The sequence below is a fragment of the Poeciliopsis prolifica genome, unplaced genomic scaffold (assembly GCF_027474105.1).
Source record: "Poeciliopsis prolifica strain line A6 unplaced genomic scaffold, Auburn_PproV2 SCAFFOLD041, whole genome shotgun sequence".
Classification (NCBI taxonomy): Eukaryota; Metazoa; Chordata; class Actinopteri; order Cyprinodontiformes; family Poeciliidae; genus Poeciliopsis; species Poeciliopsis prolifica.
In genome coordinates this window covers 4,455,812-4,478,112 of record NW_026562416.1, presented here as the reverse complement: position 1 = coordinate 4,478,112, position 22,301 = coordinate 4,455,812, and the positions used below count along the sequence as shown (strand labels likewise).

Sequence of the window (22,301 nt, the reverse complement as noted above, 5' to 3'; positions counted from 1 at the left end):
TACTGGTACTGGCCAACATCTTGCTGCAGCATAAACCTCTGCTGCTGTGGATTGCTGTGTCTGTAAGCTGCAGACTGGTGAGTGCAGAAAACAGTTTCCTTTAGGATGTCACTTTGTCAATTTCAGATTCTACCATTCAGCCTTGGATTATAGAGAATGATCAATATTTTTTTGTAGTGTCATACGTCTATTTTTGGTGACATGAATGACTACAAAAAGAATAAACACTGTTCTCTAATGTATATGAACGTCCACTGCATCAAACCACAAACTATTGTATTTTAAGAGCTGCAGGTGAACAGAAATAAAACAATTCAGCATGCTGTTGTTTTTTTGTTTGTTGTTGTTTGTTTGTTTTGCTTTTTCCCCTAATGTTAATACCCCATCATCTCAGAGGGAATAGTTAACATTTCAGTGCTGGCTATGAGGAGGAAGGTTTTTGTAACGAATGAGGACGGCTTCAGGTGAGAAGCGGGAAGAAGAGGAGCTTATTTGCATGAACATTTCATGGAAATGTGGAGTTTATTTAAATAATACAAGCATTGGGGACTTTTTGTTGCTTGAAAGATAAATATATGAAGTGCGGATGTTTATATACATATTAAAATTGTCAGTATTTTCTCAGGGAACTTCTGATTCCAGAGTTATTCTGACATCTCATAACTAGAGATTTATGTCAACCTGTAGCTATATGTAGTAACAAAATGATTCCCAGTTCATTACCTTAGTAAATCAGAAGTTATTTTTTCAACAATGTCAAAACAGCAGATAAACCAACTGCTGCAAATTCAAAAAATATGTGGAAAACTAAATATGGTGCCTATCTCTGTCTGCAGAAACAGAAAGGACAAACACCCTTGCACTCATGGCACGTTTGTTGCATCAGTAACCAGCCACAAGCACCACTAACGTACACAACTGCATCTTGTTTATTGTATGTCTGTATAGTGTCTCTGCATTAGATGAATTCTCTATTCAAAGCAGCACAGTTTAAAGACTTTATATTAGCCTTTAATAATAACCTCTTACCAGTGAAGTAAAGTCCTATTCATAATCTAAAATCCCTTGTGATGCCACCCAAGCTGCTTTAACAGGAATATTCTAAAGCATCATTATCTACATTAAAACCCAGCAGTGTGGCCACTGCCCATATGTCAAAGCAGCATGAGCAATTGCAGATTTCCACAGTGATAGGGCATTTTAATTGGACTCAGTGGGACATCTTGTCAAGCTGGAGTAGAAACAGAAAATGACAGAAGCTCAATAGTAAACAACACTGTATATTAACCTTTTAATTTGAATGAAAAAAGGGTCATTTTTCACTGCCTGCAATCATTCTGGTGAATCAGTCAAAGTATTTCCACCCACCAAAAGACACTTCCTTCAGACTTCTGACAGGAATTAGGAGGTTTGGAGAACAGCTTTAACGAGATGTCATGGAACAAGACCTACGAACATTAAAACGAAATAATATTTCTTCCCATATTTCTTCTGTCTAACTGCTGTGTCAGTCTAACTTCTTAGTAAGAGCGTCAAATAACAGGAAGTATTTTCTGAATCGTTTCCCTGGAAAACTGATGGCATCCATAAACAAAGATCATTGTTGGCTGGGGAACGATAATGGCAACATCCTTTCAAATTATAGTTGCAGAATTTTCATACCCGGAAGAAACACAAAATAAAAACAGACAAGATTTTTTGAGAGCTGCCAAAAACAACTTTTAAACTGAATTTCTACTGATTAGCATTAGTAACCGTTTTAAAATAATTTGAACTGCAATTGAAAAACTGTAGCTAAAAAGCAGAGCTAATTTGACAAGTAAAAGCTGAACTACATTATACTAAACACTGATTTACTAAAATAGTTTCCGATTTATGAAACAACAAAAACATGAATTTACATGTGGGATAGAAAGGAAAAGAGGCTCTCAAGAATTTTTTTTTTTTCTCCAGATGTTTTCCCTCACTGCAGCTCCAACTCAGTCACAGCTGGTCTGTCACCAGATGAATTGACAACAGACTCAGTGGCTAATATTAATGATGCTCCAGGTAAACATATGTGTTTGCTTCATTTTAATTGTACTAAAAAAATGTCTCTGAAGCTGTGGTTTGTTTTTGTAGATTTATAGTTACATCCAACTGGATCCCAAGATAGTCAAGGCAATTTAATGCATTAAGGAAGTTTACAAAATGCCCAAAAGGTAGATTTATTGTAATTTAGTAAGTACTGTGTCAGAAATGTTTTGGAGCTCCGAAGAAAACATTTTCACCCTCCTAACTGCTCCTGGGTGGCATTTAGCTCATTAGTTGTTAGCGTTAAAGGGGTTGAAGTTGCTTATTAGCACAGACATTCAGCGCCAACGTCTTTCTCTACTCAGCTACACAGTCTAATTAAAATATCAGATAGTGCAGCAGCATGATGTTCCGCTATAGTTAATGATGTTGCAAAGTAACACAATAAAATACAGCCAAGATTTTAGGCCACTATTATAAACTTGAACATGAGGAAATCTCATTCACTTCCAGGCTAATTTCGTCTTAAAATGTTTGCAATCACTCAAATTTAAGATTCCAGATTATGGGACCAAATGTGTGGGTTGTGGCCAACACTGCATGATGTGAAGTAAAAATGTATGACGTTATCAGTCCTGATAATGCCACATTTACATCACTCCTCTCCATTTCTGCTGTGCCTCTCACGCTATGTGAACTTTAGGACCTTGGGAACTATTTCAGAGTCAGAAATGGGCACCTACTGCAGTTAAACTCCAATTAAACAAATATGTTATTGGCACGCAAAGTGTGAATAACCAGCAGGGGTTAGAACCACAGCTGCTTGTAGATATCTCAAATCTGTAAATATGCTGTCTAAAAATGTTTTTTTTTAAAGTTCAAACACTAAATGTAACCTAAAAACACAGAACCACAGAAGCTAACAACAGTTTTTTCTTATCTCCATTATTGATTTAGTAAGTATTATTGACAATACAATAGGCACCAAGAAAAACAGATGACACTCCTAGATTGGCTGATTTACGCTGATTCGCATATCAAGAAACACTGTGGCAAAGTATTTCAGCTTCTCAAGCTACATGTTTTCCCCCAATATTTTAGGAATAGTCTGCCAAAAAAATACTTTGTAAATAATTTTGACTTATGTTTCATAGAAATGTCTGTGAATACTCAACCACAAATAGGGTGGGGTCTACTGTACATTGGCAAACATTATTGCATTTCAAATAGTTTTTTACAACACTGATATTGCTTACACCCGCAGGTTTTTAATAAGTATAATAGTAGAGGCATTGGTTTGGAATTAGTTATTTTTTAATCAGTTTTGACAGACCATTTTTTCAGTATTAACTAGTCAATCATTGATCACGTTGTTTGTGGTGAAACTGTCATTTTATGTCAGCGGCAGTGTCAGATTGATTGTGCGTCATCGGAATGGACAATATATCGGCAGTGTCAAATTTCTGCTGTAAGCATTCGATGTCTGAGAAGTAATTTGCTATTGTTTGGGTCAAACTGTCTCTAAAGGGGCTCATTTTGCCAGTTTGACATTTACTGCTTTACAAATCATAAAATGCCCAAACAATGTTGACCTTCTGTGTTAACTTCCTAGGGACTCAACACAGGGAAAATGAACCTAATGCTTCAATTAATTCATTAACTTTTTTTTTCCATTTGGAGAAACTTTTATTAAAACACATTTTCAGCCAAATATATCTATTGTTTTTAATTCTTCATCACACATGCAGATATGGATTTGATATGAAATCTCTTTCACAACACTGTGCAAAAAAAAAAAAAAAAAAAAGCGTTGAAACAATTTAATTCAAAAACACTTCATTGATCCCCCAAGGAAATTAAATAAATGGGTGAGGATGAGAGCAGTAAGGTATGCCATTGATGTTAGGTTCATTGATGAGTCAATCCTGAAAACAATACGAGTTCAAAACATAATGCTGGGTCTCTGGGTCATTAAAACAGTCTCTGAGGAAACATCAAAGCTGTCTTTCAGATTGAACATATAAGCTTCTTTCCTTGGTTCATCAATGTGTAAAAGAAAACCCCGTTATTCATTGGGCAATAGACAAATTACCAGGTGGAAAAAGACAACATTAGCTAAAAAAAAAAAAAAAACTGAATTTTCATCAATTTAATGAACAGCTTGAGTGCATGGTAATAATGAGCTGTCTTGTGCAAAATAAAAGTATAAAGACAGTCAGGAGGTACAACTTTATCTCTTTCAGTTAAAACAACACAAATGCAACAGATTCAGTATTATATGATTTTCTGAATAAGACGTTAGATGTCAGGCAATACCATATAGCAAGCAGAAGAAAAACAGTTATGCAAAAATGAGAAAAAACTAGCGAGTTCAATTCAGATTCTCCATAACTAGCAGGGTTGTCAAGTGTAAAACTTATTATTCTCAGCAACACAGAGCAAATCTGAAATTCATATGACAGAACAACGCATAGAGATAAAAGCCATGACTTTTTTCCAAGCAAAGAACATGCAGATTTTCCTAAAATTTTCTACTACTGACTCAGAAGATGGCTTTAGTGTTTTGGACATTTTGATGAGTCACTCTGGTCTTGAGACAAATTGCCTTAAGATCAAATGAAACCAGCAATGACTTCACAAAACAGTCAATGTTTCTACCAACTTCCTCAGTCTTGAAATAGAGCTGGTCTTATGACATGAGTAAACATATTACTGTAGTGAAAACAATATATTCTTGTTCCAAAGCAGTAAGATATAGGCATCAGCATCCTTCGCTTGTTCCATGTAGAGCAATTTGTGAGCCAGAAAAGAAAGAAGCTGAGAACAGCTTGGCACAAATCCTGGATAGAGAAGAACGGCCAAGAAGCGCAGTAAAGCTCACAAAGATTTTGTAATGGTGGGCAACACATCATAAATGGGCCATAAATGACTTGTAGTGCTTGGACAAGAAAGTGTCAGATTGCAGCTTTTACCCCTCACTTGCATGACACTCCAAAGGGTCCAATTTTTTATTTTTTTTTTAACTCAATAAATGTCAACTTACATGTGTCAAAAACCAATTAAAATGGAAACTAGTCATTTATTAAATAAGTAGAATTAAATTAGTCTCATAAATTACTTTATTTGTGAGACATAATTAAATAGGCCATAATCGATCAGCAGGTGAGGGTCAAACTTAGCTAGTAAATATAATTTGTCAGTAGAGGCCTCGTTGTGCAGGTTAACCAATCAAATGTCCAGGTCTACATGGTGAAATGGTGATATTTACATTTATATATGCAGTAACTCCAGAAGTATTCAAACCCTGACAGAATTTATTTTTTTTAAATAAATGTATTTCTGTTAGGAAAAGGGATTAGGTTCTCTTTATGGAATTAAAGACTTAGAACTGCCTTATTGCTGAATTGTACTACATAAATAAACTCAACTTTACTCTCAGAGGATAATAAATATGGATGCAATATTTATCAGCATTAACACCAGTGTCATCTTTTTAACATAATGGTATCAGTTCTATAAGTAAAACTTACAGAACACTGTTACTGGCTGATATTAATAACAGTGTTTATTTTCATCATGGTGTTTGTGTCTCAGGATGGTAAGGGGTTTGCCTATGTGGTATTTGTTTAACGATAGTGTTGTAGCCCAGGACTGGGGTGTGTTTAACTGGCGCAGAAAAGCTAAGTCACCACTGTGGTCATTTTTTAGTGTTGAAAGGTAATTAGACATTTAATATTGGTTTTAGATCAATATCAGACCAAATGTTCATATCTGTGCATCTTTAATAATGAAACCATATAAACATAGGTATCAATTTTGAAAAAAGAAAAAGGTATACTGAAAATTGCTTATAGATTTCATAATAGTGAGTAAAAGAAATTGTATTGTATTCTGATAACTGCTGGAATATTTTGACAATTTGTCCTTGATAATAAGATCAAAGTCTTTGAGATTGTAAGGTGTCCTTGCCATCATCCTAATCTTAAGCTCCTCTCACAAGTTTTCTATTTGTCTTATGTCAGCAATTCCAAAATGTACAAGTTAGTTTCATTTTGAAAAAAAAACTTGTACTTTCTCCCTAAATCTGCCTGCTTTATGAATCATTTTGAACTTAATTATATGACATTGACGTTCATTGTTTTTACTTTTCTTAAAGAAGTGTTTTAATTTTGTTATTTATGTATTTAGTCAATTATTGTCGTGTCGTGATAATTATTCTCACTCAGTTTAATCTGAACACCAAGAGAAATAACTATTTATGACTTTTTTTTAATGTTGGGACTACTAGTACTGGATATTTGTCTGACACACTGGAACAGCAGGAGTGGCACACGCTGGGTCCATGTCTCCAGGCCTACACCTAGAATTCAACATCAACCCTGGTCCTGAAGGCACAATGCCCTCCATGTTAAACATGCAGGGAAATGTGTCTTGAAGAGCAGGGATGGAGAAAAATTACAATTTACAACATGCAATTTACTTTGTTTCATATCAATACACATGTGCATTGCATTAACACTTCTGCTAGTGTCAATGCAAAATTAAGTTTTGCTTTTTGGCCTCCAGTGCCAACTTTGCAGTTTATTGACAGACTGGTTACTGTTTATGTATGAAACAAACCCTTCTGCTTTAAAGGTGAAGGTTCAGCACTAAAATTAGTGCAAGTTCAACAACAACCGCCTGATGTTATCACGTTTACATCAGTATCTCATTGCAAGCTGAAGGCTTAATCTTCTGATTTGTTGCAGCCTTTATGTATAAATTTAATTTAAACATTAGCACAAATAAAAAACATTTGTTGAACAAAATTTCCAGCCGACGGAAACCACGGAGTGGTTTTACTAACAATGGGTAACATTTGCAACCTGCTGTGTAACAATACATAAATTAAAGCATGTGACTTCGCTCATGTGGGAGCAGTATAAATACTGGCGCACTGCCTGCGAATAACCTGTGGCCTCCCATCAAATCTCAGTTTGTCATGGAGCTGGCACCTTTAACCTGAGCTGTTAATTTCTTACCTTGAGCGATTGCTTTAGACTCGAAAATCTGAAGCTCCTGCAGTAAACACGTCCTCTCATTCGGGTGTAGGCGATAAATGAACTCTTTGGCCCTTTTGGGAGAGTTGAGCGGCTCCCTGGGCTCGTTTCTCCCATGTGTTCCCATCCAGCAGCACGGCGAGTGTCGCGTTGTCCCCGGGAGTCTCAGCGCCACCGCCGCCGCTGCTGGAGAATGCCTCAGTCCTGACGGTAACTTCTGTACAGTCGACCAGAGAGCTTTCCGCAGGCATACCTTCAGCATTGTCCCGGTATACATAACTAAGTCAGATTATAAGATGTAAAACCTAAATTATTTGTGGGTTCTTCGAACGGCGAGGTACGAAGACGACTCTCCGCTCCACCAACGGCTGGCACTGGGTCTGAAAGTTACGTGTTGGTCGGTCCTACTAGCCACATTCGACGTCAACTAAAGAATGAATTGACGACTTTTAAAATCTGTAAATCCCGAGCAACACATCAAGAAAACGGACATAGTCTGTTTTCGCGCTGTCCACTCCCCAAACCTCATGATCTCCTAAAACTGGGTGGCCAGGAGTTGAACACATGAAGTTCAAGCCGCAACCGAACTGGTACTACAGGAGAGTTAAGTCAGGAGGAAAACCGGAAGCTGTTGATTCAGAGTTTAGAAGTAAAGCTTACTGTTTCCGGTCATAATTTTCATAATAAACTTAAGCATTATTTCGCAAGATAAATAATTTTTTTACCCTACTTATATTTTTACACAGTCAGATATTTGAGTGTATTGCTGTTTTATTCATTTTCTGAAAAACGAAGAACAAATTATTTGTTTCTGTCAATGAAGAATTTCATCCAAAGTTTAACAATCTGCAAAGAGTTCATGTTTTGAAATTTCATATGAAGTCTATTAAGGAGTTATGGTAATACTGAAACGTTAGCAGTGTGGTGGAACAGCACCCTATGTTGTGTAATTGAATCAACATATTTATACATTACATTTTGCAGTGAGTTACTATTTATTTAATAATGGAATGTTAAACAAATTGGAAAAACCACAGTAAAAATTTGCAATAAAGACAGTGCTCAAAATGCAATATCAAAGACAATTTTATTTACATATTTCTTTTTAAAACAAAAGGCAAAATTAACAGCTTTTACCTTTCAAAAAGCTTTAAGATTAAACTAACAATCAAAATCCTTCACAGCTCGAGCATATTAAAAAGCACAGCTTTCCAATCATATTCCCTAAGACTTGATCAGGTTCCTTGTAGGTCATCCTCAACTACCAGTATGTATGTGTTATGATCATGAGCTTGTAGAGAAACCCTCATAGAATTCAAGATTATTAAATCTTTACCACAATACTCTTATTTATGCTTAAATATATTTAAATCAAGAAATTCAATGTTAAGATTTCTCGGTACTGAGGTTGACTATATTCTAGTTTCCAGGCAGAAAAAATAAAGACTTTTCAGTCAACTAGCCTTAGTCATGTACCAGGCATTAACATTTTTGAACAGTAAGAAGTGTTGCTCAAAATTGCAATGTATATCATAGTGTATATGACAAAATATTTGCAAAAATCAGAAAACTGGTAGTTTTAGAAGCCTTCCATTTTATTGAAGAAACTCCTGCAGTAGAACTCGAGACAAGCCTACCCCTTCAGCCATATTGCACAAGGGATATATTGAAAAGTAATGCTATTAAGAAACAAGACTGCATGTTTAATGACTGATATAACCATCTGGAAAATGACGTCCAACCAGCAGAAAAATATTTCACCTGATATTTTAAAAATACTTTTTCCCTTTCAAGTAATGTTTATAGAACAGTTGGCAATTTTACCATCGTCTGATTTTTAATTGCAACTGATTTTCTTTTTCTAGAACCAGTAGTCTTACTATAAGTAAGTTGTTCTGCACCTGAAACAGGCATTTAACCTAATTTAATAACTTGTGCAGAAAAATTCAAATATTAATAGAAACAAATCACCTGAAACCTTTAATATTACAGAGAACATGTGCACAGGTTTCGCCATATGTACGACAACGTACACAGTAAGGAAGGTCACAGAAGAGACCAGTAGTAAGTAATGAGAGGTATATCAGGGACTACAGTAGCAAGTTAATCTTTAATCAGACGAACCTCGGTTTTTCCCACCAGCAAACACTGGCCTCTTTCACAAGGATTTTGCTTTAACGACAAAAATACTGAGTTCACAACAAACCTGAGCCAATCAAAATCTACAAATTGTTGAATGATAGGAGATCAAAGCTGGTTTGAGATGAGTTTCTGAAGCTTTCACAAAAACTAACCACAAGAAACTCATCAAATCAATTACTTATGATTGAAAAGATTATTTTAGAAAAACTAAAAAAGCAGGTTTGTCAAAGGTGTAAGGTGACAAATGAGAAAATGAAAAAAAGGAGAATGGATCCAAAACTAAACAAATCAGAGAATTCAATCAAAAAAAATGTAGTATTTAAATTAGCCAGCATTTTTTATAAATTACAAGGGAGCATGACTATTTGAAGTCACCGTCTAAGCACATTAAATGTCAGCACATAACCCAGAGGCATGCTGATAACACCACTTCCCTGTAGGTCTTCAAAGACGAACCTTAATAGAAACTGATTTTTGTATAACCGCAATGAGAACTTGAATTTTTTTTAAAAATGGATTTCTGATGACTTTTCAATGAAAATTAAAAAAAAAGAGCAACATGAGTTTTTGGTCTACATCTTGCCCACACATCCACTGGACACACACACACAGACTGAGAGCAGCTTTTACTCTTTCCACAAGCCCTTATAGAGTAAAACTCAAAAAAAAAAACTAAGGAGAAACAGAGAGACTGAGATCCCTGACAATTTTTCGATAACAATTTAAGTGTTCTTTTTAACTTAAATATAATAAAGATATATGTATATTATTTTCTATAGATTCTCTCTCGTCAGTCTTCTGTAGAGTCTGTGTCGTCATTGATATACTCTTCTTCTATCGGTGTGCTGCCATTCTGAGTCCCCCACTCGTCTTCGTCGTACTCTATGCTGTCGTTGTCCTCTACCAAATCGTCGAGCCCCGCTGGACCTCCAGCGGCATGCGCCCCGGCTGCCGCACCGTTTGGCAGCAGCTCAGCTACCGGCTGTTCGTGCGGGTTTTCTCCTGGAACCAGCGGGCCTGCTGCAACGGCGTCCTGCGGTGCTGCATAGCCCCCATTGTTGTTAGAGAAAGCAGCTCTGTCTCGGCCATCGTCCTCGACATAAACTCTCTGGTGGCACATGGGGCATGTGTCCTGGATGTAAAGCCACTTCCTCAAGCAGAGTGCGTGGAAGTGATGGTGACATGGCGTGAGACGCGCCGAGCTGGCAAACTCCTGGTAACAGATGGCACACACGTCCTCAATCTCCCTTAGCTGGTCGCCTCGGACTTCCGGCAGGGAGTTGATCTTCTTCACGGCAGTGCGTCGGTTGATGAAGGTCTTCCAGCCGTTCTTGGCCTGAAGGTAGATGTTGAAGTAGGCATGCAGACACATCATGCAGGCACGGATCTTGCTGCCCGACTCAAACATCATGGTGTAGGCGCCGTTTCCAAACATGATGACACCGAACAGGAACTCAATGATGTTGCCGGTGGAACGTACATAATAGACATAGTCATCTAGCTTCTCCCAAAGGACATTGGAGAATCCGTCAACCATGAAAAGACCGTAGACCGTTAATGATACCACAACCTGAAGCAAACAGAGATAAGAACGTGAAACAGTTCAACCATTTTAAACAGGAACATAATTAATGCTAAAAGACTAAACCTTTTGGCACTCACCTTGAGACAGAGCTCAACACAAAAGGCCGTGACAGCAAAGAGCCAGGTGTTGAGGGCGTAGTGATGCCAGAGGGCAAAGCTGAGTGCTACAGGGAGTACAAAGAGTGCCACCGACACCAGCAGAACGGGGAAGTGGCGGCGAAAGGAAGAAACGTGGGATGCGCTGAGGGACATCAGGACGGGGTCGGTCATGCCGTGAATAAAGTGCAGGATGGCCGTAAGTAGAAGGCACATATTTCGGCTCAAGCGGACCTTGGTGGAAAAGTGATTTTGTCACCAACACATCGTTTCAGACAAAAACTCAAGTGCCACTATCTTCCTCATGAGCTTTTATTCCATTTTGAGACAGCTAAACAGTTTTCATCTTACAGTGGAAAAGAAAAGTTTGAAGGCCAATTGTAATGTCTATTGTTTTAAGTTTTGAAACCTTCAGACACTCGGGTGAGAGAAATCTTCTGTTTTCATGGACTGGTTTTACTGCTCATGACCAGCTGAAAACAAAATTATGTTTTGTTTTAGGGATTTTAGGTTCTTTAAATCCTGATAAAATGTGAAAAAGTTCTACAGGTACGAAACCTTTTACAAAGCAATCGATAAGACATTAAAATGAATGAGACATGGAGATGTTCGAGTGGAGTTGTCAAGTTGTTGAAATAACTGCCATTTACTCAAATGGTTCAAAAAGGAAAAGGGGTGGACATCCAGCAAAGGTTGAGTAAACCATTTATTTAGTTCGAGGTGAACAGCCTCTCAAAAAAGTCTGTCTTTTTACATCTACTCCACCCTGTACCCTTTGTCCGGGATTTTAATTAAACCGATGTATAGGAGTGTGTTTGCAATGTAAACCCTTTAAATTGAATCTTGAGATTGATTTTTTAATCTGTGATTACTCTTATAAGAACATTAGAAGACAGAAATCTTCATCCACACATCTCAAAAATGCTATGAATATATAAAAAGAAACCTAACAGATAAAATTGAAAGCAAAACTTGGTATAAATGTCCTATTTTAGCAGAAATACAGTACTCTTGAATCCTGTGTGACATACCAAACGGTCCTCTGGATTCAGGCTGCTGAGGCCAGTCTGTAGAGCCAGAATAAAGAACAGAACAGGAGCCACGAAGCCTAAGCGCTTGTCCTCTTCCTCAGTCGAACCTGGACATTTCAAAGAAGATAACGCTAAAACCCAAGAACCATTTTACAAAGTTTTGTACCCATGCTTCTATAAAACAAACAAAGCTAATACCTATGAAAGCTAGGATGCTGAGGCCGAGGTAGTGTGCCATTGAGGAAATGACAGCGCTCATGCCCAACACAGTCAAAGTGGAATCGCATCCAGAGATGATCAGGTTGCTCGTCAGATCCCAGAACACATCCCAGCTGAAGAGGTAACCCTAAAAACATCCAAAAATGGTAATGAGACAATTCCCCAAAAACTGCACAGCAGATTTAGAATTTAAAAAATTAAGAATTTAAAACACCTGCACAACTTAGGAAACTATTATTATTTTTGATTTTTGCTTAAAATATTTCAAGTACTAAGGAAAAGGCTTCTTACTTGTGCATCAGAGCTCCCCTCTGAAGCTCCACCTACTGCATCTCCACTCTCCTTCCTCACTGCTCGCACAACATAGACCAGTATGAGTGCCTGGGCGGTGACCCGGCTCAGCCAGAACATTCGCAGGACGTCGGGAAACCGGATTCTTTTCCACGTGTCTTCCAGCAGCAGCTGAAGTCCATAAATCCTGTACATGTGCCGCACTAGCAAGTAGACGTACCGACACGAGTAGTAGAACCACTTTAGCCTCATGGCTAGGCAGACAGCTGTGTTTAGAGCAAGCACCAGGCCTGAGACGACTGCTGTCATGTGCCTGACGTCCGCGGGAAGCTCCATCATCATCCCCCACAGAGGGATCATGATGTCCAAAACCACCAGAGCCGCAAACACCGACTGGAGATTAAGCAGGAACACATATCCAATGCCAAACATCAGCTGGACAGCAGCCATGCCGAGCCAGAGCGTTGTCCCATTTCTGGGCAGCAGTCTGAACCCCAGTGCTGCTTTGCAGTATGCACTGTAGAAGTCTATGTGTGAGGTGGCATAGTAGTTTATGAGGACTGCTGCCAAGCCAAGGAGGACAGCAAGGAAGAGAGTGTAGAACTTGAACAAGGCTTTCTGGGAGAGCAGCAGCACCACAGTGGAGGTGAGGACACCTGAGACAAACAGCAGACACTGTAATCAATGATGATGAAAATGTTTACTGCACAATTACATTTTCAGAAAATATAGAAAATTTTAAGATTTTCTGTTCTCTGTTGCTATTGCAGATTTGTGTCCAGGGGCTAAAAGGTAAATAAAATGAAATGGTAAAAAATTGTATTGTTTTTAGACATTAGTCTGAGCTTGAGAAATTTTGCAAAGGAAAAGGAAGTACATTTCTGTCTTTCAAAGTACCTGCCTGGTAGAAAGTACCCCCAACACATACTTCTAATTGGGGGTTCTAACATCATTAACCTTCCAGACCACCATTAAGCAGTACTTTATATTCATCTGTTACTTTAAAAAAACCATTAAAATATCATGAGGTTTGTGGTAATATGAACAAAAATGGTGTGAGTTTTTCTAAACGCTCTGCAAACGTGTTTTTCACGGCTTACAACCAAATTAAACACACAAAAACATTGCTTTGGCTACTTTGAGATTAAGCTTCACTCGCAACTATCAACAATAAGTTTGTACCGTAACCCTGAACCGTTCAAAGGTCTCCCACGCGGTAGAGTTATGCAATCTGCCTATTAAACTCAAAAATAAAAATGTGTCATTGGAAACAATGCACCAAAATGTTTCCCGAATAAATGTAAAGCGAAATGTTTCCCGAATAAATGTAAAGCGAATGTTGTACTGGCGGTAGCCTTAGCTGTGTAATGTAACAACAACATGTAAACCACGTTTTAAGAAAGTTCCAGCTTAATTTGTAAAGGCAGAGGTTTTGGACAGGCACAATGTCAAGCTGCCAGAATACTCCCAACAGCTATTAAACGGCGAGTCAAATATTGACACTGCACCTGTGGCTATCCTCTTTGCATTAGCAGTAACCGAGAAAGTCAGAGCTGTTAAGCATTGAGCCGAATGAATGATAAAGTATACAATGTAGTTAAGCAGTAAATCAAACAGATCTGGACTGAATGCTGCTCCTGCTGGTAGTTAAGTCGGCTTTAATCGGTCTGACAGGTGGCAGACAAGATAGCGCAGCTTCAGTTAGCTAGCTTAGCTGTCAGCGCTTGCTGTTGCTTGTTGACATTTACTGGAACCCCTTGCTCTCTACCCTCTTACAAATACTTACCCATAACTCTGACCAGCACTTTTCCTGTTGCTCCAGCCCATCCCGATCCCTGGTCGTAGTAAGAGTTAAAAATGACGTCGATAGTAAAAATACATGGAACTCTTAGAGCCACATCTAGCAACGCTAAGGCCTGTTGGCCTAACCGGGCTTGAGTGGACGCCATACGGCTTCGGAGGCGGCGTTCCAGTCCTGGTCAACTCCGAAAATCCATGTAATGGTAAGCTGTGTGTAAAATGTCCTCCAAACAAGAGCCCCTCTCCTTTCCAGTTTCGTTTCGCTTTACATTTATTCGGGAGCTGGCAACCTGCTGCGGCTCGCCATGTTAGCCCAGCTCAACCTCCTGTTGCTTCTTCTGTTTCTGTTAAACGTTAAGCTCCTGTTTTCTTTCAGACATCAGCCGTTTAGATGTCAGGGTGTTCCATCAGATCCTGCGCTGCGTAGTTCCAGAATAAACTGCGAAGTTGTCAAAGAAACAGTAATTTCCTTCAGTTTTACTCTGAGAAAAAACACTGAAGTTGCTTATTCCCTTATTCAGGCATAACCCTACGTAATATCAGCGTCTGTGGGTGTGGCAGCTGACGTAACACATTTCACGAAACTATTCTGCCACCCACAGTTTAAAATTATCATCACGTTTCACAAAACAATTTTAAAAAGGGTACACATTTTAGATATTCTTGAAGACGAACATCCAAAATTTCTGATAAATTGTTATTTCAAAGAAATGTAGTTGCTATATCTATTTTTGTTTTTAGATATATGTATGCTCACATTTGAAGTCACATTTGAAGCTAACACTTGAAATAAACTTGAAAAATTTCATTTGGACTTAATTTGAACAGCAAGACACGGGTGCCTATAGAAAGCTTTGTAAAAGGTTTGCCAACAATCTATATGTGGAAGACCAAAGCCAGCAAAATTTAAAGTTTAATTAAGAATCTGGCTATACTAAACATGAAATGTCCCTCTGTTAAGACAAAATTATTTGTCATTTGACAATGGTATGATAAAAAAAGGTGCACTGGCAAAAACAAAAAGAGCATAGAAATAAATAAATGTTGCCCCTATCTGCTGTATAGAAATATCCAGAAAGGAACCAGTTTTCAGTTGGTACAACAGGAATATTAAGACATAGCAAAAACGTTCACGCTGGAAAATGGCAATGTTTAACCCATACATTTATTCAGGCACAAAGTATACATTCATTTATGTACATCTCTATGTGTATTTATTGTCAGCTAGAGCTGAAAAATACTTTGATGGTGTTGCTGTAAATTGTGTTGGCTAACTCCACTGGATTCTCTTCCCTTGCAGCTGCCATCACCTCTAAAACTTGTCTGAAAAGAACAAACATTTAAAGACTTGATTAGTATAGAGCTCATCCAATAAGTTTCACAAACAAGGTAACTTTTGTTACTCATCCATAGAGATACTTACATGATGTGACAGGGTTCATTTCGGTCTTTCAGGCAGTGGCCTGCTTCCCATTTTTTCTTTGTGGGAAATGTTGTTTTAACATATCTGGAGCCAGCGTGAGTGTTCTTCACACCACACCATGGGGCATCTGAAAAGAAAGCAAAGTAACAATCCAGATGCAATACTAATATGCAGGTTTAATATCCTAGATTGCAGTCCAAGTTTGCATTTTCTGTGTGAAAATGTTTAACTTACAGTATGTATTTTATGAAAATTGAAAAGCAAAATAACTGGTACTTCTGTTGTACAAAACACATCTCTCAAATTCAGTATGGTGGTAATTTTAGATATAATGGCCAAATATAATATAAAGATGATATTCATGACTCGGTCATCTTCTGACAAGATGAAAACAACTATATATATACATATACAACAATTGTTCACTCACCAGTTTCAATCATGAGTCGCTCAGTGGGGATAGCCTTCATTGCTTCTATATTACTCTCTGTTTTCAAAGAGCTGAGAAAATGTAATATTGTTAATTAAAGAACTGGCTATGATAAGAAGCAGCTTTGTACTATGCTCCTACAAGACTCAGCCAACATGCCAAGTTTTTTTTACATATATTATTTACAGAAAATTTTCTTTTTTACAAATTTGGAAACTAGTTAAAATGCCCAATAATTTAAAACAACTGAATTTGCTCTCTTTACTTATGCGTCATATATTATATTATATGATCTGTTTAAATATAAGAATTGACCGAAATTAATTCATAGAATTTCATTCACGGAGTCAAGTTTTTAACTTTTGCAGCCACACCAAGCATCCTGATAGAAAATCTTCTCACCATCCATTTATTCCAATATAAAGATCCAGGTCAATGAGTGCTGCAGCATCCTCTGCTGTCCCATCAAATGAGTGGACCTGAAAGAGAACATTTGAAACATCTGATTCTACATAGCTTACGTACCTGTCAGATTTTCTAGTTTTACAGAAATCTTTTAGAAAAAAAATTTGTCACAAAAAATTTGCCTTTTACACATTTATTTTTAAGGCCCTGACAGTAAAATGTGATTCCACAGCACAATTAAATTCTAAACAAAGTGTATTAATGATTCCAAAAAAATAAAAATAAAAAATTACACCAAAAAATAGATTATATAAAACAGCAATTAAAACTTTTCTCACCACTCCTCCAACACATTTGTCTCGATTTCTTTTCATGATATCTAACAAAAAATAAATAAATAAAAAATGGTGAGAGTTATTGTCATCATTAAAATCAATACTTGGCATGAAATGCTTGACTACTCCATAAAACTACCAATGAATTCCTGATGGGAGTTTCTGCAGTGGAGGAACATGGGCAACTTAGTCTCTTCTGCCAAGTCAAACTGCTTCTCAAAGTATCTGGAAACAGAACCTTAAATAAATGCATGAAACAAATGACAGTACACAAAGAACCAGTATCATTTATTCATTTATGGAAACTGGAGCAAACATTCATATCTTAAAATATCTATTTGCAACTAATGCTGACTTGCTGGTTATATATTTACATCAAGCAAATTAAAATCCTAGATAGAATCTGAAGTAAAAAGGAAGCACACTTTCCTTTTGTAAATATTGAGCAGAATATTTCTTCAGAATAAATGCAACTAATCCTGAAGAATTTGTATATTTTTTTCAAGTTATTATGACAGATATGGCTGAATTAAGTCCCAGTTATAGACATGAAACTAGATGACAAGTGAGTGTTTTGTCTATATACTATATACTAAAATTGTTAAATTAACCCTAATGTATCTTGCAATAATAACATAAAAACCTACTTAAGTTGAGTCTCTTTTGGGCAAAATTCCAATCTGTCAAAATCTGAAACAAGAAAGAATAAACAAAAATCACCACTTCCCTAGATCTGAAAGTAACAGCAAAACAATTGGAATAACAGAAAACATCTCAGGGGAAGGAAAACGTTAGACGAGTTATCATTTACACTCACCGAGCCCACACTCCCCAATGGCCACCACTTTTCCTCTGTGAGCTGCTGCCAGCTCCTTCAGCCCTGAGAAATACTGTGATTCTCCATTCTGCTCAAACTCACTGCAGCGGGTGGGATGGCAACCAACTGTGCAGTAAAATTCACCTGCAATAAAAGAGGACCTAAAATTTCTCAGGTTCCATTCTAAAGGAATGAGGGCTATGGAGAGATGTGATGGATTTGTCTATATGTATGAACAGGGCTCTGTTTTCTAACATTACATTTTCTAACAAAAATGTTCTGATCTTTTGCTGTTTACCTCGGGTCTCAGCCAGTTTGACAGCTTCCTTGCTGTCTTCAAGGTTCCCCCCTGTGATCATAAACTGAAACACAGGAACAGGTTCACAAGTCCAAAAGGACAGAATGCATGAGACCAAAAATGTCTGCTATTATGTTGTGCCAACTGCATTTATTTCCTCCTCCAAATGTAAATATGTAACATACCTTTTCAACACCAATTCCAAGAGCTCTGCTGATGATCTGATCAAAGTCATCTGTCAAAAAAATTGTCCAAGTTTAAGCTGATCTAGACACCTCACATGTTAAATTAGGGTTGCACCAAAGCAGAAAAACATATCTGACAACGGTGGTGAATGTCATGATGTCAACACGACTTACTGTAAACACACAAAAACTTGAATAAAAGTGTTGATGTTAATAAACTTTAGCTTCCCTGTAAACACAGATGTCACATTGTAAGTAGTCTTTGCTACTGATGAAGAACACCTAAACAAAACCTGTCAAACAACATGAAGCAGGCTAAAGGATTTTCACAAATTAACCAAAAACAATTTGATGACACAGTAGGATATGGTTTTGGAGTGACCTAGTCAAAGTCTGGGTTGAGATGCTTTGAGGTGGTTCAACTTATTTTCCTACTCATCGATGGTCTGCGTGTGTATCTAATTAGGTTCAGACAGTGGAGAATAACTCACCGTCATGTTTTTGTTTCCCCCTGTAGAGTCCTCTGAACATGGGATCAGTGAGGTTCACACCGATATCTAGACACGAAAAGGGTGGAAATTAGTCATTATTTAGCATTCAGAGTTGTGATATTGGTCATTCTCGTGAGATAAATTCGGCTCATCAACGTGTTTACGGTGTGGTAATCTAAAAATCAAGGGAATTTTAGAGTGAACTCAAAGTCCTGTGGACACTAGAAATCCAAAAGGGCAGTAGGTGGATTCGCTCCGATACACTGACATATGCATCAGATTATCCTTAATTTAAAGCATAATCGCTTTACCAAGAGTAACAGAAATTCTGGTTGGATTAACTTAGTGTAGGAACTGAATATTTAAATTTTGGTGTTCGTATTCTTGAACACTGTTACTGAAGCTTCAGCTCTACTGCCAGCCAAAGAGGTAAACTGCGTTAAACCAACACTAAACCTGGCATCAAACAACCGAGCACAATGAGTCGATCACTTTTATCTACGTTTTTTATTTACCAAAAACATTAAATTCTCACCAATGAATTTATACTGTGCCATGGTAGTAATAGTTCTGCAAAGAGCGACACGCGCAGCCCTCACCATTCCCATAATTCCGCTTTACCGTAATAACTTACGCAGAAATAAACAAAATTTCTGAAATACCTGTCTAGAAAGTTCTAGTATCTTATTCAAATGACACAGACTAATTTACCGTTCTAACACACAAATGCACTCGTCAACACCTTAGATTAAAGGATGAATACTTATATAAAAAGTATGTTTGCGCCATATTTTGGCATTTACGATAATGACGTCAAAAGGCCGCAAAGTCCCAGGATCCAACGCGCTGTTCTGTGGGAAGGTGACAGCGGACGGCGAAAATGGCGTCTGCTTTTCTTACTCACCAGCAGAAAGTGATGAGACTTTACAAGAAGTCTTTAAGGCACCTCGAGTCATGGTGTGTATTTAGGTAAGATTAGAGGTTTTTTTTAATGATTTATTTAGTTCACAAAATAATATGGTTCAAGTGTTTTGGTGAGGGCAGTTGTTCTTGCTAAGCTAACAGTGAAGCTAGGTTAGCTACTTATTGTTAGCGCACTAGGTCATTCATTGATATATCACCCAAGACGTTGTTGTTGTCATTGCTGTCACATATACAGGAATATCACCCACTATTTGCAGCTTCATCACTGAGTTGTTTTAAGCTCCATTTTGAGGTACTCACTTGGTGTTCGCTCGCATCCATCAGCTTCCACTATTATTATTTATGCAGAAGCACGATCCGAAGTTCCGAATGATTAAACGTTGTTCTAATCCCCTCGTAGGTTTATGTAGGTGTTCACAGGAAATAATAATTTTCAACTTTGCATATATTTTCGATTATTTTCAACTTTGCATATATTTTTTTCTGTAAAACTTCTTTATTTTCAAGTATATGGTGAAATGACTAGATGCATGTTTCTTTTTTATTTTATTTGGTTGGTCTTTGGCAAGTCAGTGTTATAACTCATTTAGTATTATTATAAACACTGTAGTTACAGTTATTACAAGACATATCAGATTTGTTTCATATTTGTACTAAGTCATCATATTATAGTTTTACTTTGAAGTTTTTATAAGCCAGCCAAACTATATTTACTTTCTTGTAGCTGTCATCCAAGTCCTTTATGTTTGCAAGTCATACTTGTTATTATTTGTGTAAAATGTAAACATTTAAGCTTTGCATGGTGTTTTTTTTTTTTTTTTTTTTTTTAATCACAGAGACAAATACCGTTTCTATGCCTGCATTCTCCGGGCTCGCTTTGACGAGAACAAGAATGAGAAGGACATGGTGAAGGCCACTATGATGCTAAAGGCAGGCGAGGAGGAGTTCTGGGCCAACCAACATCCCCAGCCTTACATCTTCCCTGACTCTCCTGGAGGAACCTCCTATGAAAGATATGAGTGCTACAAGGTCAGATGGGACCAAACCAGGAGTGGTGTGAATAATGCCGTTTTGATGTTGCTTGAGTTTTCTCTTTTTGTCTCTGTCTCTCTTTATCTCTCTTTTCTGTTTACCTGACTCTGATACTGATTCCTGACTCTAATACTGATTCCTTGTAACAAGTGCATAGAACCCTGCTTCCAGCTAATGGAGATCATACTTTTACCTTGTGTTTCTGTAGCTAACTATTGACTTGCCGTGATTATGCAGCTGAATGGTAGGTAGTTCGTAGAAGCATCTTGGTTTATTTTAAATGCTATTATTGCAGGTAAAATATACCTTTACAAGGCAGGCAGTCCACATTTGATGTATTAGTGAATGATTTAAGATGTAGTTTGTGTTTGTAGGTCCCAGAATGGGTGCTGGACCACTGGCACCCCTCAGAGAAGGCCATGTACCCTGACTACTTCTCCAAGAGAGAGCAGTGGAAGAAGCTCAGAATGAAGAGCTGGGATAGAGAGGTAAGCAGGGCTTACATTCCTTTTTCACTTATCTTGGGCGTTTTTAGAAAGTGTATTTCGACATAAAAAGTTTGTAAAGAAAAACCAGTGTAGTCCTAATCTATTTATGATGTGTATTTGAGTCTGAACATTGTGTGTTTTCCCTTAAAATGGGATTATTTTAATGTACCTCTCATGGATGTCTTTTATTTTGATGTAAAGTGTTTTTTCAAATAATTTTTTTTCCTGTAAATTTGGCACATTGAACTAATTAGGCATTAATGCATCCACAAGATGGCATCAAAGTTCAATGCAAAAAATTAAGTAACAAAACCCTAGACTTTTGTAAAAAGTAGGTGTGCAACTTCTTTAAAGGTTGATATAAAAATGCTACTTTTTTATAATGCTATACATTGTGTTTGCACACATTATACTTGTGTATAAATTAATTTAACAGAATAAGTACATTGATTAGGTTTCAGGCAAGCATCTGTACTGTATTAAGAGACTTTTATAGTTTATTTAGAAAATTATGGAAACTTTTAAAATCTGTCCCTTTGAAATATTTCAACAACTAGCAAATAATTTCTACTTGAAATTGAATAAATGTCTCAGGAACATGCTTATTTTACGTTGTAGAATACATTTGTTTTGAGAAAATATTCTGCTTTAATCTAGTTTACTAGATTAAATCTAGTTTACTAGATTAAACATTAAAACTAGATTAAACATTTTTAGAATGTTTTTTTAGAAACATTCTAAAAATAAAGGTAAACGTATTTAAGTGTCTCACATGACATGGAAAATAACATGGGAGACACAAAAACGATGCCCGATAAAAGTACGAGTCAGTTTTTGCCTTCGTCTCCCTCCAGGTTGCTCAGCTGGAAGCTGAAACTCCAGTTGGTGGCCCCAGGACCGAGGCTCTGCCTCCTGCTCGCAAGGAGGGTGATCTCCCCCCTCTGTGGTGGCAATTCGTCACCCGCCCACGAGAGCGTCCCACATAAACACTTCACCTCTCCTGAGTTTAGTCAGTCTGGCTATCTGAGGGAAAACCTGCCCAAACACACAATGACAACACCAAGTCCGACTGACCTCCTGGTACAATCTGTCTGAAGAGTCATCACTGAAGGAGTTCACCTTTACAGGCGGCACCACTAAGTTAACAACCTATCTGAATTCACAGTTGATGACTCTGAAATGTTCTGTAGATGTTCCAATTAACACCTGTAATTAATAAAGAAATGTATGATCAGTTTTATGTATTTGTCTGATTATA

General features: G+C 37.4%; 4 protein-coding genes across 5 annotated transcripts in view; 1 reads left to right on the top strand and 3 right to left on the bottom strand.

Moving 5' to 3' along the window:
* Nucleotides 1-7,660, bottom strand: part of tmem65 (transmembrane protein 65) — a 28,511-nt gene extending 20,851 nt beyond the window's left edge. The window contains exon 1 of the mRNA XM_055055052.1: nucleotides 7,035-7,660. Within this exon, the coding sequence (XP_054911027.1) occupies nucleotides 7,035-7,329 (295 nt within the window). The 5' untranslated portion in view covers nucleotides 7,330-7,660. The remainder of the gene's footprint in view (nucleotides 1-7,034) is intronic.
* A 460-nt stretch (nucleotides 7,661-8,120) lies between these two features.
* On the bottom strand, nucleotides 8,121-14,752 carry rnf139 (ring finger protein 139). Its single transcript, XM_055055350.1, has 6 exons — nucleotides 14,202-14,752; nucleotides 12,416-13,071; nucleotides 12,104-12,251; nucleotides 11,906-12,012; nucleotides 10,857-11,108; nucleotides 8,121-10,764 (listed from the first exon to the last, which is right to left on the bottom strand). The coding sequence occupies exons 1-6, from the start codon at nucleotides 14,362-14,364 to the stop codon at nucleotides 9,985-9,987; spliced, it is 2,106 nt and encodes a 701-aa protein (XP_054911325.1). The 5' UTR covers nucleotides 14,365-14,752; the 3' UTR covers nucleotides 8,121-9,984.
* A 610-nt stretch (nucleotides 14,753-15,362) lies between these two features.
* tatdn1 (TatD DNase domain containing 1) lies at nucleotides 15,363-19,207 on the bottom strand. Its single transcript, XM_055055282.1, has 12 exons — nucleotides 19,135-19,207; nucleotides 18,600-18,665; nucleotides 18,109-18,158; nucleotides 17,924-17,987; nucleotides 17,626-17,769; nucleotides 17,456-17,498; nucleotides 16,948-17,033; nucleotides 16,812-16,852; nucleotides 16,471-16,547; nucleotides 16,069-16,139; nucleotides 15,639-15,765; nucleotides 15,363-15,538 (listed from the first exon to the last, which is right to left on the bottom strand). The coding sequence occupies exons 1-12, from the start codon at nucleotides 19,205-19,207 to the stop codon at nucleotides 15,436-15,438; spliced, it is 945 nt and encodes a 314-aa protein (XP_054911257.1). The 3' UTR covers nucleotides 15,363-15,435.
* A 225-nt stretch (nucleotides 19,208-19,432) lies between these two features.
* Nucleotides 19,433-22,283, top strand: ndufb9 (NADH:ubiquinone oxidoreductase subunit B9). 2 transcript variants are annotated; one of them, XM_055054903.1, is made up of 4 exons: nucleotides 19,433-19,568; nucleotides 20,360-20,552; nucleotides 20,930-21,043; nucleotides 21,898-22,283. In XM_055054903.1, exons 1-4 carry the CDS (start codon nucleotides 19,480-19,482, stop codon nucleotides 22,027-22,029), a joined length of 528 nt encoding a protein of 175 aa, XP_054910878.1. In that variant the 5' UTR covers nucleotides 19,433-19,479; the 3' UTR covers nucleotides 22,030-22,283. The 2 variants fall into 2 exon arrangements, with proteins under 2 accessions (XP_054910878.1, XP_054910879.1); XM_055054904.1 differs by having other exon boundaries at nucleotides 19,435-19,556.
* The last annotated feature ends 18 nt before the right edge of the window (nucleotides 22,284-22,301 follow it).

Bases quoted from the DNA above. Each gene is read 5' to 3' on its own strand.
- rnf139 (XM_055055350.1), bottom strand. From the start codon at position 14,364: ATGGCGTCCACTCAAGCCCGGTTAGGCCAACAGGCCTTAGCGTTGCTA. The intron at 12,013-12,103 runs GTATTAGCTTTG...TGAAATGTCCAG, and splicing joins CAGCATCCTAGCTTTCATAG to GTTCGACTGAGGAAGAGGAC. The intron at 10,765-10,856 runs GTGAGTGCCAAA...TGTTTGCTTCAG, and splicing joins GTGTTGAGCTCTGTCTCAAG to GTTGTGGTATCATTAACGGT.
- tatdn1 (XM_055055282.1), bottom strand. From the start codon at position 19,207: ATGGGAATGGTGAGGGCTGCGCGTGTCGCTCTTTGCAGAACTATTACT. The intron at 16,548-16,811 runs GTGAGAAAAGTT...GTTCTCTTTCAG, and splicing joins ACAAATGTGTTGGAGGAGTG to GTCCACTCATTTGATGGGAC. The intron at 15,539-15,638 runs GTAAGTATCTCT...TGTTCTTTTCAG, and splicing joins AATGAACCCTGTCACATCAT to ACAAGTTTTAGAGGTGATGG.
- ndufb9 (XM_055054903.1), top strand. From the start codon at position 19,480: ATGGCGTCTGCTTTTCTTACTCACCAGCAGAAAGTGATGAGACTTTAC. The intron at 20,553-20,929 runs GTCAGATGGGAC...TTGTGTTTGTAG, and splicing joins AAAGATATGAGTGCTACAAG to GTCCCAGAATGGGTGCTGGA. The intron at 21,044-21,897 runs GTAAGCAGGGCT...GTCTCCCTCCAG, and splicing joins TGAAGAGCTGGGATAGAGAG to GTTGCTCAGCTGGAAGCTGA.